Source organism: Crocodylus porosus, unplaced genomic scaffold, assembly GCF_001723895.1.
Source record: "Crocodylus porosus isolate Cpor-Errol unplaced genomic scaffold, CroPor_comp1, whole genome shotgun sequence".
Classification (NCBI taxonomy): Eukaryota; Metazoa; Chordata; order Crocodylia; family Crocodylidae; genus Crocodylus; species Crocodylus porosus.
The window spans coordinates 43,205,969-43,224,067 of record NW_017728886.1 but is presented as its reverse complement, the minus strand read 5'-3'; the positions used below and the strand labels follow the sequence as shown (position 1 = coordinate 43,224,067).

At 42.3% G+C, this 18,099-nt stretch overlaps 1 protein-coding gene across 1 annotated transcript in view; it reads right to left on the bottom strand.

Annotated features, from left to right (window-relative positions):
• Nucleotides 1-1,244: 1,244 nt before the first annotated feature.
• LOC109308877 (probable acyl-CoA dehydrogenase 6) overlaps nucleotides 1,245-18,099 on the bottom strand; it is a 175,049-nt gene continuing 158,194 nt past the window's right edge. Inside the window, exon 9 of the mRNA XM_019533338.1 lies at nucleotides 1,245-2,511. Within this exon, the coding sequence (XP_019388883.1) occupies nucleotides 2,421-2,511 (91 nt within the window). The 3' untranslated portion in view covers nucleotides 1,245-2,420. The remainder of the gene's footprint in view (nucleotides 2,512-18,099) is intronic.

Here is an 18,099-nt window from a genome sequence, read left to right as displayed (position 1 = left end):
TGGGCTGCAGCACCTTCATTTTAGAGACATGGATAGAACACTTGAGAAGTTAATTTTTATATTTCTGTACATATGGAAAAGGGTCCAAGAAAGGCCATTTAATGGAAGTACTCAGAAACAGGGGGCTGGTAGTTACTGGGCAGATAGTTGTTTTTATTGATGCAGAATCATAAATACTCACAATTTGGGAATTTACCTGAGCTCTGATTAGCTAGAATAGAACAGGAGTTTGATCCCATCCAGGTGGGCTCAGTGTATACATAATCTTGATCAAGGAAGTACATATGACGGTGTCTGCTGGAGTCAGAGGCCAGGTTCCAACAGCTGTAATGACTCTGCTGCTGATCCAGTAGTATAAGTCCCTGCATTCTTTGCCCTGATACATGAAATATTGTGTCATATTTTTAAAGCTTGACCTCAAAAGCTGTATGTTTTCCCCCTCGTTCTTATATAGAAAAAAATTGGCTTTTAGCTCCAGAGTTTTTAGTAGAGGCTCACTTACCCAACACACAGAAATTTTAATATATACAGCTATACCTTAGCCTGTATTGTATTAAATTCAAATTTCATTTTAAGCCGGTTCATTTTTAAAAAGAAAAAAAAATCCAATTCTTAATTAAAAAAAACAAAACCCACCTTGGTAGTATCTGAATTTCTCTGGGATGTTTTGATACTCTGTAGCCCCCCAAATTTGGGTTTTGGAGGCAGTTAAATTAGTGCTATGCAAGCATAGTTCTACTGACTTTATCAGCATCATAAATAAGTGTAAACAGTCTCTTATCACAACCTATGTAGTAGAAAGATAGATGCTATAGAAGAGTCTTAATGGAATGAGGTATCAATTAGAATTGAACAAAGTATACTGTATTTATCCTTGATTTTTGCTTTTACATTTAATTGCTTTGTCTAAAAATTAGCAGTTCATGATTGTGCTTAAGCTAATGCATATTAGGCTTTATGGTATCAGGATGAGACGCATCTTAATATGAAAGGAAATACCTTCAAACTATTAATTCTACAATGTTATGGAGCTTTTATAAGGAAAAAAAATACCACTTATGATTTCAGTAAATTAAAAACATTCTGTTAAATGGACAGTGATCACAACAAAGCACACTTGGAATGAGATAGTTTTGACAGGTCACCTCTTGACATGTAAAGGCTGTGTTTTTGACTAATCATGGAAAGAGCTACCAAAGTTGATTTTGAAGAAGTAATCAGAAAGAACTACTTTTAAGTTGTAATGTAATGTAAAACTAGAATGTTACATTTATTGTGAGCAACTGTACACTTTATTGCAATATTTAGAACAGATGACACAAATTTAGTGAGGCAAAGACATGCAATTGTTTACATGTTTGTCATCTAAGGCAATTGCAATGCAGCATGTCACATTTTTTTCAACTTTAAACCAGCACAGTGTTCTCATGAATCAACATTCAAAATAAGCAAATTACTGATTTCCTGTAAAAAGACCAATATGAAAAATATTGTTTTAAGGCACTACCTCATTGATTCTCTGCCAGTATACCAGGGCATCCTTGTATGCAAACATAATTTATGCAATTCATTTTGAATAAGAATCCATAGTGTTAAGAAGTTGTGGTCTGTCTGAGGTCTTTGCAACAGATGAATTACTTTATTTTTCTGTAGTCAAACAATTACTGAAAATGAAGAGCTTGTATTTTCTGAGAAGTGCTGTCAGCCTATCAAGGGGTGCCTTGAGTCCAGAAAGGTTGAGAACCACTACTCTAACCAAACAAATATATTAAGAAGTATGACTGCAGATTGTAGAAAATAAGTCTTTTAAAGGCAATGCACACCTTATTCCACTGGAATAGTGGCCTTAAGTACTGACTGGACACTGGATGTTTTAAACTGAAAGTCGTCGTACAATATAGGCAAATAAGAACAGAAGCTCTAGGCCAGAAGCAGTGTATTAAAAAAGGTATTGGCAAGTTTAAGAAATAAGGCATGGGGAGAGTGCATACCCTAATTTTTTAGAATAGAAGTATTTACTTTTACACTCAAACTGAAGCAAGCTTCTGGTTGAATTCTCTGCCACATCTAAGTAGGTTGTTGTTTGTGTAAAAACAACACGGGTATAACATTTTAGAATATGGACTCTGGTTACTTAATATGGATTACATGAATCAAAAGTATCTGTTCAACAAAATGAAAAAAAAATTGAGAGATGCTAAGTTTTCAGATAATTTTCTATCAACCTAAAGTTCAGTATTAAATTGTATATAGATCAAGCAATGGCGGACAAAGGCACAGACTTCTGTTTCTTTGGCATGAATCCAAGACAGTTTTTTCACTTGAATCACCTTTTGTAATTTGTGTATTGCTCACACTCTCGATTTGTCATAAATCCATAATTTCCCATAGCCAATAAAGAGTTGCGACTTTGCTGAGCATTACTTCTTTGGAAGAATATCCATATATTTACATATAATGGAAAGCATGACTTCATCGGCACCACCTCCTATTGATGTTAATCTCGAATCTCTGCAGAGATGGAAAGAATAGATGAAAAATTGTATTCTACAGCATAGGAAACAAGCACAAAGTAAAATGTGTATCCTCCATTTGCAAATAGATACAGTACAAAAATACTTGCTATTGAAACATACCTTCTCGCTATAGAAATGGATATAATTCCTGCTTATAAATTCAGTTGATACTGTATATGCACATGACTTAAGAGTGGAATAACAATTTTAGTCTGGGGGAAAAAGGGGGTGTTGTTTCTGGTGCACATAACTGAGCAATTCCAAAATGTTAGGCATTTTCTCAGGACAGCGTTTTCTTCAAACAAATTTACTAAGGCTTTTTTCCCTTTTGTCACTGTTGCACAGCCCTGGTGGCACTTCCCCAGCTGAAACTTTACTAGACTCTTTAAGGTCCTACCATGCTGCTCTGTATACTCATAAACTTTCTCCCTGTCAGAACAGGATGCACTGCTTTCTGTGGCCTTTCTGATAGATTCCTGGGCACAGGTTCTCTGTCACCTTCGAAGAAAAGCGAGACCCAGCTGGAACCCACCGTCAAAGAAAAGTGAGATCCACACCCCTCTGGAACTTAAGTGCAACATTTTGAGAGCTCTAGCCTTGTGGGTACTCTTAAGTTTATACTTACCTCTTAGGGGTGCATGATAATAAAAGCAGAGACAGTATGCTGGCAAAAAAGGACGCACCAGTGTACTCCAGTGGCTACAGCATTCCTAGGGCTATTTATGTATTTTACATTAAAAAAAGCTATTAGGTAAAATACAATTATATTATCGGGGGGGGGGGAGGGTGGCATGGGCACTAAGGGTCTGGGTTTGAGGCCACAGCAGAACCTGGTACAGCACTTCCAGATTCCAACAAATCTGTGAATTCTAAATCATTTTTCACAAGGACACGAGGAAGGAATGGCACTATCCTGGAAGATGTGGACTGAGCCCACGACGTGCATGTCCTGGATATATGCCACTATGTTGTTTTACAAATGGTGGGTGAAACTGGTATTATTTTGAGCACCACGTCCTCCTTTACTAAATCTAGCCCAAATAATCCTGCATTACAAAACCACAGCTTTTTGTTCCTCTCGTTCTAAGATCCTTATAAACCCTGTCTAGTTTCTTTTTTCTGCATCTATAGAAATTCAACTGCTTTAAACCCAATCCCCTTTAGACAAGCTTAGGTTACACATATACCCTGCTCTGTTGAAAGAAGTATTAGCAGCAGACAGCAGCTACTGCCTGTTACCAAAGGACATGAACATCCATGTGTTTCCAGTGGCAGTGTGGCTCCACTCAGCACCTGTGCTCAAGCAGATCCAGAGGGGATTTGGGGATGTGGACACATCATACCTTTAACAGTACAATAGTGCAGCAGCAGCTGCATGCACTTTAAAGTTTCCAAATCAGGTAAGAATCCTGTCACCTGCCCCCACAACTCACTTCCCCTCTGTCCTCTGCATCTCATCCCTTCCCCACCCATTCACCCTCCTTCCCCGCCCACCGCTGCTGCTGTTCCCAGCTGATGTGGAGATGGGGGGCTCCAGAGCCACTTCTGTCCTGGTCCGGTTGGGAACAGTGATGACAGCAGGTGCTTTCTGTCTGCCCAGGGCCCACTAGTCCAGGAGCAAACACTGGGAGAGGGAACCCCCCTGGCACTGCTGTCCCCTGGGCCTGGCTGCAGTGGCTCTGAAGCCAACCTCTGACTTCCTGTGAAATGAACCACGAGGGTTATGGTTTGGGAGGGCTGAGAGGGAAGGAGCTCCAGAGCTGTTGTACCTGGGCTCAGCAGGAGACAGCAGTGGCAATGCCAGGCAGGTTCCCCCTCCTTGCACTCAGTTCTAGATCGGTAGGGAATTACTAGTGGGACCAGGCAACCTGCCTGCTGCTGCTGCTGTTCCCAGCTGGAGCAGGGCAGGAATAGCTTTGGAGCTCAGCCCAGCCCAGATCACCCGCCCTCCCTCCCCTCCCCCAGATCAGCCAGAGACAGTTGCAGTGGTAGGCAAAAGAAGGGGATGTGGAGGTGGTGAGGGGATGATAAGATTGTTAGCTAATTTGGGGACTTAAAATAAGTCCTCATTGCTGCTCCCATGGTGTGGCCTGCCACCTGGGTGTGAAGGGGGAGCTGGGAGGGGTAATGCAGCCATGCCTGCAGCGTTAGTTGCTGCTCCTGCACCCTTCTTCGCAAAATCCTAGATCCACCCATGCATGTGCTGTCAGAATGTAAAGTGCACTTTGGGAAGGAATCAGGACACAGCGGAGGAATATAAGTCTAAAAATGATTGTTACCTTTCAGTGGGTCAAGAAAATTAAAACAGACTATGAAAAATTGATAGCTATGAAAAAGAAACAATATCAAATGAAACTGTGGGAGGAACTAGTAGCTGTAAGGAAAAAATATGACAATTAACATTTTTGGCAAATTATAACCAAAGGGATTTCTAATGTGAATATCCCCGAAGATACATGGGTCTTGTTTTTTAAAAGCAAGTTTAACAACTTATCTGCAGATGGTGAAGGAAATGGTAGCTTCTTGTTGAAAGAACTTTTATCTGTTAAGCTACAAGTAGATCATTATCTCACCTCTGAACCTCAAGTAAGAGCATATGTATCCCTACTGAGAAACAGAAAAGCTCTTGGTCTTGATTTTCTCCTCAAAACATTGACTGGTTGTGTCTGAATCAGACCAAAAATTTTAATACAATTATTTTAGAAGGTATTTATCAAAGGTACTGGAATAAAAATATAATAGTCCCAGTTTTAAAAAATAGTGATAAGAGATCTTGTGTCTTATCACCAGGGATCTGGGTTTTCTGTTCACCACAGAAAAACATCATAAAACTCAGATTTTCTCATTTTAAGGAGAAAAACCTGGATTTTCTCCTTTAAATGAGACAAACATGGGAGACATTAAGTTTTCCTTTGCAGGCTGGCAGAGTTTCAGCTTGCAAGGGGCTGGGGGGGATCAGGATGGTCAGGCAGGGGGTGCCATGTGGATGTCCAGTGGTCAGGGACAGGGTGCCATGTGGATGTGCACAAGGCCTCCAGGCAGCCAGGTAAGTTTGGCAGCACGAGGAGGGGGGAGAACTGAGGCCCCCAAGGTGAGGGAGGGAGACAGTTGTGGGCAGCTCATCTAGGAGGCATGGGGGACACATGCTTCCCAAATCTGTGTGCATCTTGGTGAGTGAATGGGGCAGGATTAGCTCTGATTTTCCATGGTAAGAAACCCATTATAGGTATTTAGAATTTATTGTATTATAGTGATTGAGGCACTGGTAGGCTTCCAAATTGTTTTAAAATTGTAAGTATCTCAATACAATAACTGTGCTCAATCGATGCATAAATATATATATGTAGTGGCATTTCATTTTAATCACAGAAAAACTTGGATTTTGGAGTTTTTAATAATAGAATTTGTGACTTTCTTCTTCTATCAGAGAATTCATGATTTTTACAGAGAAAACCAGGATTAGCCTCATGTGTATTCCTGCCAAAATATCTGAAACACATTTACTTTTTCACCTTCAGACATGGATTTCTGAAAATATTTGGGGAGACGAGCATACTGGTTTTAGAGGAGGCTATTCCTGCATGGGCCATTGTTTGGCATTGTATTATTTAGCATCCAAAAATGTTAAAAGACAAGATTATCTGTATGTAGCCTTCATAGATCTCAATAGAGTCTTCTACTCTACAGACAGATTAAAATTACGGAAGAAACTGGCACTAACATCAATAGACAAAGCTCTCTTACAATTAATCTTCACTTACTATTTGATGCAGCATCAAGGGTGTGTTATGTGACTCGCATGCCCTATCCAAAGTAACAGTCTTTGGAAATGACCATTGGAAAGAAGGAATGGGATTGCTTTTTTACAGAAAAAGAAAATACAGGTGGTATCCTTCCTTAAATACCTTGGAATATATTTTAGCAAAAAGCTGAACTGGAATAAGGCAGGCAAGGTTCTTTGGTTAGATGTGATATCTTTTATTAGACCAACTGAGTAGTTGGAATAAAGTTCTTTGCAAGCTTTCGTGCAGTCATCCTTTGTCAGGCACAGGGAGTCTCTGTTGGTCTGTGACTCCAAGGAATGAGAGAAGCTAAAAGTGTGCTAGGATGTCAGTGAAAATGTAAATAGGTGGTGATAAGCAAGACAAAAGGTAAAGCAGGAGAGGGGAGGGGGAAGAGACTAGGGGGAAAGAGGAAAAGAAATGTCACAACCAAAAACTCAGAGCACTGGAATAAGTGCATTGAAAATGTAAATGTTAGAACAAAACAAGGTTTGTTCTACAATAAAATGTGCAGAAGTGCAATTCTGGCAGCACTACAGAGCAGCGATTCTCAACCTTTTTTGTATCAGGACCCATTTGTAAACACTGATGGCCAATCTAAATCCAGGGCCCCTCATTTCCAACCCACTGCTCCTAGAGCCAGCCCTCCACTGTGTGGAGTAGGAGGTGTGGAGTGTGGGGGGCAGCCCCTTCCAGGCTGGAACTCTGCCAGCCTGCAAGGGAAAACCCATGGTTTCCCACATTATTCTCCTTTAAAGGAGAATCCATTTTTAAAGTTTATGTGCAACCCTTCCACATAGTCTTGCAACCCTCTTTTGGGTTGTGAAACATGGGTTGAGAAACGCTGCTATAGAGTCTATAGATCCAAGGTAGATTCCATTTTATTGTACAGAGCAAAACTCTAGGGTGTTGACCCTACGATCCACCTGATATTTGAAAAGATTCCTAATGTATTTTTAAGGCAAATTTTACCTTTACTTAATTCTACAATAGATTCTCATGTGCTCTGAAACTTGACTATAAATGTGAGCACTTTAGCCCAATTAAGAACTCTAAACCAGTGTTTCACAACCTTTTTTATACTGCAGACCAGCATGGGAGTAGGATGGGGTGCACGGAGCTGGCTGCCTCCCTCCCAAGGCTGCCCCGCTGCCCAGCTTTAACCCCATATGTGACTGCTGGCAGCGGAAGCTGCTTGCCCGTGTAGACAGATGGGGGTCCAAGCTGGGGGCTGGTGCCATGACCCAGCAGCCAATACTTGCGGCCCAGTGGTTGGAAATGTCTGCCCTAAATTACTGGATGAATCTTTTATGCCTACCAGATACCCCAAGAAATACATTCTAGAAGGCTCTCCTTTGCCAAATCCTAGTTTGGATGGTTAAAGAACATCTACACAGTCTTCTGTAGGTAAATGGCCTGGGAAATGTACTGAGAGTAAAACAAGACATGCATTTAAGAATTAAAGAAGCCAGCATGCAGACAGGTATGCTGGCAGTAACACTGTCTCGAACTTCCCCCATTTGCCCAGACACTTACATCTGTAGTGCAAAACTACAGACAATGAGAGGCCATCACTAGATTGAGATTCACATCAATGAGATGTGCAGTTGTCATGGGCAGGTAGTATTGGATTCTAATTTGGACAGAACATGCTCTTGCAGGACGAATGAGTTTGATAACTAAAACTTTTATTTGTGGTCTTGTATGTTCTTTGAAGAAATAAGAGGGAAACGGATCTCTCCATTAATTGGAAAAACTAAAAACTGAGCTAATGAGGAAAAACAATCTGGCTTCTTTCTAATGCTTCGGAGCCTGTCTTACACTCCTTAGGTATACTTACTCCACTTGCAGAAAGACTGAGGGCCAAAATCAAATAGAATTTTCCTCTCCTGTTCTATTGTTCATTTATACATCATGTTCTAACTTTGTCTAAACTGGTCAAACGGATCTTATTTTGTGCTTTTAGTAAAAATTATGATTTATATAAATGTTATTTAATATGTATGCGTGTGTGTATATATATAATTTTATTGTCCATTTTATTATATTGCTTGGCGAAAGCTGTAAATACTGCTACTGCTACTACAGTACTTATCTACCTTGAAGAGGAAAGACTTATCTTACCCTTCCCACTTGAGTGGTTCCAGTGAGACTAATTTAAAAGCTGGCATCTACATCACTGAGTCATCTTTACCAGCAATGCCTAAATTCTCATAGCTACTCAAGCTGCAAACTACATCCCAACCCTTGCTATTTTTTCACTGAAAAGTTGATTCTCACTGAAAAAAACTGGTTCTGCTAAATCTTGGTTCAACAGCCTGATAATGCACTGTTCCCCTCTGGGCTCTGTGGAAGGCAGCAGAGCTAGAACAACATACTTACTTTATCTCCTCTATGTAGTGGTGCTCTCTGCTTCTGTGACCTGCAAGCCCTTGATAATGTTTAACATTATACACCTTTGTAGCACTGTACTAGCTGCAAACACTTAATCATCAAAGCTCTTGGAGGCATGCAAGAAAAACTCCCACGCTACCCACCACTCCTCGTTGTTTATGCATTAGATCATGGCACAGATGGTTTGTATATATGAAACAGGAAACTGCTCCTAGGCAGAGCCCAAGTAGTGATAAAATTTGCTTTGCTACTCTGTAACAGATGATACGGAATATTCAAAGAGTATTTTAGAAATGTTTTAGATCGGCAGTTCCCAATCTGTGGGATGCGTACCACCAGTGGTACTCAGATAACCTGTCAGTGGTATGATTTAACAGATTTATTATAATTACTTTATCTGACAAAAAATGTGTTGTTGGTACTTAAGGTTGAACCAAAAAAAAATTGCTGGTGGTACTTAAGGTTGTATCATTTTAAAGTGATGGTGCACAATATGTCAGAGTTTGGGAACCTCTGTTTTAGATGTGATCTGTATTGTGGGCTTCCTAATGACTGGGTCAGAGTGAAATCCCTGTGGGATCTAAGGAGTAAAGTAGAAAAATGCAGGCAATGCATCTTTTGACATTTCTCTCTTGGGAAGGAAGCATAGACTGGCTTCACCTAGTTTAAGAGAACTAACAATGCCAAGGACTTGAAACTCAGGAACAGGGGAGTTGCTCTCATTTTTTAAACAGACCTAGTATGTGACCAACCTGCCAGTGACTCCACATAGGAGATGGTGGGTCATACCGCAAGATAGGTAAGTGTATCACTTTAAGACGTATTCTCTTACATGTGTTTGTTCTGAATAAATGATACTTGGCCTAATGAGCACTGACAAATCACTAAATAATCCTGCCATTGCCACCCATACACTTGAACTGCAGGTTCTGAACTGAACTCAGACCTGCTGAGATAATCATGGTAGACTGCAGGAGCTTGCAGCCTCAGGCCTAGTTGGGCAGGAAAGGATCATGGATTTTTCTGAGGTACCCCTGAAAGACCACAGGTCAGGGATCCAGTTAACCCAAGAACTGTGACACTGATAGATCCAATACACAAATAACGGACAGGAATTAGTTCTCAGCAACAGTGAAAAAGGAGAAGTAGGGAGGAATAAATCTGAGGAATTGAACATCCAGCCCTTTCTTAAGTTCTGCTTTACTGGTCTCTCAGAAGGAAACCAGATGGTGACAAGGTTCATGGGAAGCGGCTGAAGAAATAGAATAAAGATTTTAACCATCACATTTCTGTAACTTCCCCACCCCAAGTAATAGCTCTTAATTATTTCTATTCAGAAACATCATGCATCTGAAAATTAAGGTTACAGGAAACTGTAACCTAGTCAGTGGATTTAAATCTGAACATCAGCTTCCCTGCCTTCATTGCAAAATATCACTTTCCTCAACAGTGAATTAATGAAATGTACTGAAAAAAAAGAGAGATCAGTTTGAATCATCTGTAACGTCTGCTGTATGGAGCTAAAGGTCAAAGGAAAACATTTCTGTGAGTCCACATTTTAAAAAGGAACAGGCATACGTAGCAGGACTGGGACTGAAGGGCGGCTGTGACCCCCACCGGTGGCCCAATGGCTACTGCCCTCCCTTTACACTTGCCTTGATGTAATGGTTGATTTTTTAAAGGCAAGCTGTTCAAGAATCTTTGAATATGACTTAGTCCTATGTTTGTGAGCGGCTCCCCTCCTGGACCCTGCTAGCACAAATCCAATCCTTCACTAGATGGGCCCTCCTGGCCTGTATGTGCCCCAGGGTACCCACTGCCTTATGGGCTGTTCAAGACTCCAACCTCCCCTACAGCTGTGCCCATGCCTTGCAGGTTTTACTCAATACTGTTAAGTCCCTTGTAGAGGCTTTGGCCCTCTCAGCTTTAGCTGCCCTTTCCTTTGGCTGCAAGCCTTCAGCTCTGCCCACTCATTCAGTTCCACCTCTTGGCTTCAGCCCTTTCAGTTGTCAGCATCTCTGGCCCTGGTGTCTCTTGCTCTGGGCCCTTGGCCCCAGAATTCACCCTTCTTGACTGCTGGGCCCCTGTCCCTGGTTTCTGTGCCCTCCTGGGCCAATCTTGCCCCCTCTCAGGCTCCAGGTCCCTGACCGTGGTTCTCACCCCTCTTGGGCACTTGTTTCACCCTTCTTGGGCTGTAGGTCCCTGACTCTGGTTTGTGCCCTTCTGGTTTGTGCCCTACTGGGCTCCTGGCCCTGCCTCTGCTACGCTTGCCATTTTAAGCTTCATCCCTTGGCAGGGTTCAAGGCAGTCACATACCCTTCCAGCATAACTGGGACCCCCACCTGAACAGTCCCAAATCCAAACCACCCGTTCAAACAGTGCAACAAAATATAAGCCCCCGGCTGTAACTCAAACTATCCCCACACTGGTCTGAAGATAAATCCCACTCACTAGCGGTACACACCCAGCTTCCCCTACTCTGGGCTATATCCTCCCCCCTGCAAGCTCTCAGAGCCTTATTGGTAGCTTCAAAGCAGCTCAGTGGTCAATCAGGTGTTCCCTGGCAGCAATCCTTCCAGGACCTCCTTCCCCTGCAGCTTGCAGAGCCAGACTGCTCTGTGTACTCTCACGCACAGACTTCATGAGCCACCTAAGCCCTGCCCCGTCCAACAGGTGACCCTGTAGCTCCCCACAAGTGTTCCCTCCCTGTGACTGATGACCTGCCTGCTTTCTGAGCTAGGGCTTAGCTAAGCAGTTGGCAGCCCCTTGCTTCTGGGCTTCCTACCTACCTGCCTGGGTACAGTTTGCCACTGCACTTCCTCTCCCTGAGGAAGTTACCTTTGCAGGGTAAGAGCTTGCCTGCAGCTGGCTGCCTGCAGCTTCACCGCTCTGTGACAGGCACTCCATTTGCTGGCATCCCATTAATAGCTAACTGATCTCCTGGCTGCCAGTTCTCCTATAGCCAGCCTATTTTATACAGAATAGGCTGCAGGTTTTCCTCATTTCTCTCATGCAGCTCTCTGCCTCCGTGGCAGGGATTCCTGGCTGCCTGCCCTTTTGCAGCTAGCCCCTATTCAGGCCTAACTGCTGTGGTCTCTCTCCTTAAAGTGACAGAGGTCTCCAGGCTTTCTGTCATAGCATGTTTTCTCAAAAAGGTGTGAACACCCATGGGAAACACTCCTTTTGAAAGACACCAGGTCCAGAGAGGGTTTGTTAGGGTTTGTTACATTAGCACCACTATCATCTGCAAAAGCAGATGACAGTGGTGGTGTGTTCAGTGCATCAACAGCAGTAGGATCATTACTGGGTCACAGGAGTAAAACTGGCCAGTCAGCAGCAAAATCTCATGATTTGGAGAAGCAGGACTGGTACCAAGTGCTAAGAGTAGAAGGAGCAAGGGCAGGTGCCAGCTGATGAAATATCCTCCTCCCATCATAGATAAAAAGCAACAGAACAACTGTCCTTACACCTCACAATGTCTCTACTATTATCCCCTTTCTTTCTGACCATTTGTGCCAAGTTCATCACTGTAGCATCTGAGCTCCTCAATGTGTGGCCTTGGGCAACTTGCTATCATCTCTGCTTCAATTGTATCATAACGATATTTACATATGTAACCAGGTTGTGCTCCAGGGGCAGCTGTGACATCCCCTGGTGACCACGCAACCCTTGCCCTGCTCTGACTCTAGGGTACCTTCGGATTCTTGCAGCCTTAAGGGCTATTCACAGCCTCCAAACCTCCCTTACAGCCATGCCCATGCCTCGCAGGTGTTACCGATTAATGATTTTGGTGGGCACTTGGCCCCAATCCAATAGCAGGCCACCTCAGACCTCTATACCCTTGTTGGAGTCTCACCTTTCCCAGCCTTGGCCCTTTTTCTCTCCCTGGTTCCCTTAGCCCAGCCCCATTGTGCTGGACCTGGCTTCTGGGTTCCAACCCTTACCTTGAAAACTTTAGGCCTGGGCCCTCTGGCTCGGTCTCTGGCACTGAACCTGCTTCAGCTCTGCCTGGGCCCCTGGCACTGTCTCAGGTCTGCTCTGAGCACAGAGACTGCTTTGGCTCTGTCTGGGACCCCAGCCCTATCTTACTGGGGCTGCCTGGCCCTCTCTGGCTTAAGCTGAACTCAGCTACTGTCCTTCCCTAGGCTGCCGCCCTATAAGGCTTAAGCCCAGTCTATGTCTCAAGCCCCTAGCAAGGCTCAAAATGCTGGTGTGCCTCTGGCATCCCGCTGCGGGTTAGCCTATATGTGCCCCTCTGCTGCCCTGATGTAGCTCCCCTTTCAGCTATGCCCAAACCACCTCTATAAACCACAACGGGTGGATCTGATGGCCACCTATAAGTTTATCGGGGTAACCACCAGTATCTGGGGGAATGGTTGTTCACCAGAGCACCACAAGGGATGATGTGGTCGAACGGTTGTAAACTACTGCAAGACGGTTTCCGGCTGAACATAAGGAAGAATTCCTTTACTGTCCGAGCCCCCAAGGTCTGGAACAGCCTGCCATCGGAGGTGGTTCAAGCACCTACATTGAACACCTTCAAGAGAAAATTGGATGCTTATCTTGCTGGGATCCTATGACCCCAGCTGACTTCCTGCCTTTCAGGCAGGGGGCTGGACTCGATGATCTTCTGAGGTCCCTTCCAGCCCCAATGTCTATGAAATCTATGAAACACAATAAGAAAGCACTCTGGATGTAACAAAAACCTGTCCCCACAAAGACCCTAGCTCCCTGCCACATAGACCCTAGCACTCCGGTTGAATAGCAAAGCTTCACCTCTCTGTGACAGGCACTCCTAGGTTCTACCTCTTCCCTTGGCTGGCTCTTTTTCTTGTAGCCAGCTCCACCTGCTACTCTTTTCTCATGCAACCAGAGCCTTCTGGCTCTCTGTTACAACCTACCTCATGGGTATTTTCTGAGAGTCAATTAACATTAGTAAAACCTTCTGAAAACATGTAAAGGGCCATGCAAAGGCTATGGATTACAATTAATTCCACAATGAAAAGCCCATGCAGTGCCATGCTAGCAATGCTATATATAAAGTTCTATAGCTGAGCTGCTTCTGTTCAGTGCTTGTATCCACCCCCAAAAATTACATTTTCCACTTGAAATAATCTCTGTGATCTTGGAAAGGTATTTCTTTGTTCATTAACTATATGAGAGAAAGCTCCTGCAGTTTCAGAATGCCTTAATCTTCAAAACAGGCTGAGTTATTATGAGGAATTAAATAATTTGAAGTTTTCCTTTTTTTGGAAGGGTTTTTTGGAACTGCTAACTCTCCTTTGATGTGGGAAAGAAAAAGATAACTTGTGCTGAAAGACAGAACTGCTTGTAATGCACATGTGCTGGTTCAACTTCTGTGTTTCATTCTGGCATCAGCTTCATGACAGTGATTTTATCATAAGAAGGTCTTTTATTCCCTTTATCCTTTTCAAAGGTTTCTTGGTTAGGAAGGTGTTCATATCATACCTTGCTTAATTTTTTTTAATGACTTATGCATCTTGGGATATTACTATTTTCTGGCAGGCTGTTTTAGAAGCTGCTGCTTCTAGTGCGTGACTTTATTAGTAGTTACTGTTCTCCCCATTTTGGGGGAGGGAGAGAGGAGGGCAGGGGTTTTTTTTGGCTAGCTACACCCAACTAAACTGCAGGATAGCAGCATGACTTTCTTTACACTGCACTCTCAAGTATTTATCTCATGCTCTTTCAAATTTTCAGATATAGGCAGATATCTTTTTTAAAAAGATCAAAGGTAATATATTCAAAGGTATATATTAAAGGGAAATGTTGGTATTGTGTAAAAAGTTTGAGCTGTTTGTATCACCCGTGACATTCCTTCATCCAAATTAGTACAGCACAGGAACCAGCAATGTATTATAAAGAATTTAGGCATGGATATTAATGCCCATTGCTGCTACCCAAGTTTTTTTTCAAAATTATCCTTTACAGATCAGGTGAAAGTAGAAATTGGCTTAGTGTATAATGGAACACACTCCAATTGTCAGACTGAATTTTACTCAGTTTACCCTGGTTGTTAAGAGTCAGGCCTGAAATACCATTCTCTTTGAATCTCCTTCTCTAGGATGATTGAGTTCCAGCAAGACATTAGAGGTTCTGAAGGTGCAAAACCTTCACATTTGGCATCAGCAAGCTCAACTGTTTTTCTTTCCCCCACATACAAAACACCATCAAAAAATGAAACAAAACAAAACAAAAGCTTCCAGTGAAAAACAAAGGGGAGAAACATTTAAGAAATGTCAGCTGGGTGCAGGGGAACTAGCCTTCGTTAGTTCCTTCTATACAATACAATAAGTACATTTTAGAAATATTTTGGAGAAAAACTGACTTAAGGACTACCGTTCTAAAAATATCACCAGTTAATAAAAACAAGTTGGCCAACAATTTTTACAGGGTCTAGGTACTATCTCCCCACCAATATCATTAATAAATTCAACCTTTAAATGGTGTGACTGAATTCAGTGCTTAACAGCTGCTAGCTACTTTATAAACATCATGGTGACGTGAACCAATTACTCAGACATCCTTGTAAAAGGAGATAGTATCAGGAGACTTGTGGAATTGCTTATTCAAGATTAAGAGGAAAATGGGGTGAAGCTATGTTAGTACTTTTAGGAAACAGTCTTACTTTTGTGTCCCTGACAAGTATGATTCCCTTACAATGGAATTTCACTACGTCATAATGAAGTTTTGGAGCGTAGACATCATGTCTCCTTTGAACTCATTTATCATGCTGTTTCCTCTGAGGGTTCAAAGATCTGCTTCTTTAATACAGGGTGGCAGAAACAAAGTATTCTGGATTTTCAAACTGGGGAGCAAGTGCACAACTACACTATTCTGCTTAGTGACTATCCTAGAACGGGTCCAGAACAGCTATATCACAGAGTTGGCTGTAGTGCTCCCCAGAAGAAGCAAAAGTACTAACACTAAGAATTCAGAGCTCCTAAGTCACATGTAAGCAATATACATGCATATGACTCATTTCCCTCTTAAATGAAAATACTTTGATAAATGTTTCTATGGTTTAGGGGCCTGTTTGATTTGGAGATTTGGACAATTCAGCGGTGGCCAAATTTCCGAATCAGATTTGGTCGAATCAATTTGGGACAGTGATATGAATCACCAAATCGAATCAGAGTCCCCTGAATCATCCAAAGCAAATACTAGCCACTTCGCACAGGCCTAGGCCTAAGTAACGTGCTCTAAAGAAGGAAGCTTTCTATAACTTTATGTTTTTCTATTGTCACTTTATGCAGGAGTGGTATATTTAAACTCTAACTCCACTAACATATTATTAGGTGTATTATTTTGATAGTTGATATATGAGCTGAAATGTGCTGTATCAGGAAAATTTAGTTTACATAACAATGAATACAGCAATAATTTAATAGGCAGAATATTGGTATCCTCCAAAAGAATACAATAATTTGAAGCCAGCAATCTACTTCAAGCTGCTAGTTTCTCATATAAAACATGTTTCTTACAGACTATTCTGTTAATCTTGAGATTCAGTTTTTTTCTTCCACAATTATTATTACTAGGTGGTTCTCAGATAGCTCCGCCTTCGTAGTTTGCCATCTTCCCTTTGATACTTCTGGGAGTCTCTGGGTAAAATTTACTCATACTGTGTAGAGTTAGTGCAAGGTTTTTTGTACCACTTTAAGATCAGAAATGACATGGAAGGAACACACATCTCCTGTACAGGCAGTCCTTGACTTGAGATGTTTCAAGTTACAATTCAGGGCACTTAAAATGTTTATAAATTGACACCCTGTTTTGACTTTCTGACATCAGTTTTGACTTTACGATGCTTGATCTGACGCAATGCCTTGCTGGCAAACAAGTTCACTGTGTCGCCCATCTCCCTGGAGAACATCTGTCCAAATTTCCTTAGACAATTTCTTTAAGAAAGTAGACAAGACTCCAGAAAAACCTGCAGCCAAGACTCCTGAGAAGACTCAAGCCAAGAACCCTTCAAAAAGTCCAGCAAAGTAACTTCAAAGAAGTCCTTCCAAATCAATATAGTTACTATTTACAATTTACATACATTAATGTAGCTATATTACACATCTATAATTGATTAACTACAAAATTCTGGGGTATTTTTTGTGAAAATAGGGTATTGGGCCTTGGTTCAGGAACCAATCCCCCATTTACAACATTGTTCCTATGGGAAAATAGGTTCCAAGTTATGAATTGTGTTGTAAATCTGAGGACTACCTGTATACTAGGTAAGGGCATCTGAAGTAATTCTATACAGATGACTAGAGAAGAACATTGGGGAACAGAGCACAAGGTATAGGTAGGCTCGCAGGACCCTTCTGTGTTTACAACAGAGTGGAAAGTTTAAAATGTAGAAGCCTATAAGAGACTCAAGCAGATACATATGCTTTTGCGAGGGACTGAGTTCTGTTGGTTGTTGTAGGGTTGAGGACCAAACTGATGTTTCATTTTATATCTGTTCCTGTAATTTGTACCACAGGCACTTAGCACCTTGGATAGGCAGGCGACCACTAGCCAAACAGGAAAGGACTGGTCAATGAAGTATCTCTCTCTCTGGTCCTATTGCCTAAGGGCAAATAGAAAATTGCAGAAGGATGTGGAGCCCCACTAGTGGCCATTCCTTTCACTTAAACGTTAAACGCTAGCCTTTGGGTAGATCAATCTGTACAATTATCATGTAAGGCCCTGATTGATTTAGGAAGCAGGATATTCATCCATGCTCCCTTATTTTGACACCTAAGCTGAACCACAATAACATCAAAAAGATTACCATCTTTTGGATCCCTTTGTACAAGGAGTCAAGGAGTCAGCAATTTTTTCCAGAGGGGGGAAGGGGGTGTAGAATAACCCAGCTTGAACTGGGGAGAGGCAGACATTAGGACACAGCTGCTACTGCCACTTCTTCTACCACTGTCACTTGGTTACCACTCAACTGCAGCACATCATAGTGCAAGCCCCTCTCTGCCAGACCCAGTGCTGCTGGACTGCAGTGTGATGTGGACAGAGCTCCCACAATGCCATAACCCCAGGCAGCTGACAGAGGCGGTGCAGGAAGAACCCCTACCACCGAATGCTGCCAAAGCCACTGCTTCATGGGCCAGATCCAAAGGCTCTGCAAGCCATAGGTTGCCAACCCAGGTTGCCAACCTCTCCTTTACAGGATTAGGTCCTAAGTTGTTAATGACAATCAAAGCATTAGGGCCTTGCCCAGTGTAAATTAATGCAACTATACTGAGTTCAAGGGAATAACATTTAATTCAACTGAAGATCAGGCCCAAGTCTTTTACATTTTGTAGAAAAACTGGAAAAAAACCAAGCATCCTATGTCAAGTGTTTTCTGTGTTCTATGTTATTCATATCAGTTAAAGCAGAGTCAAGGCCTGTAC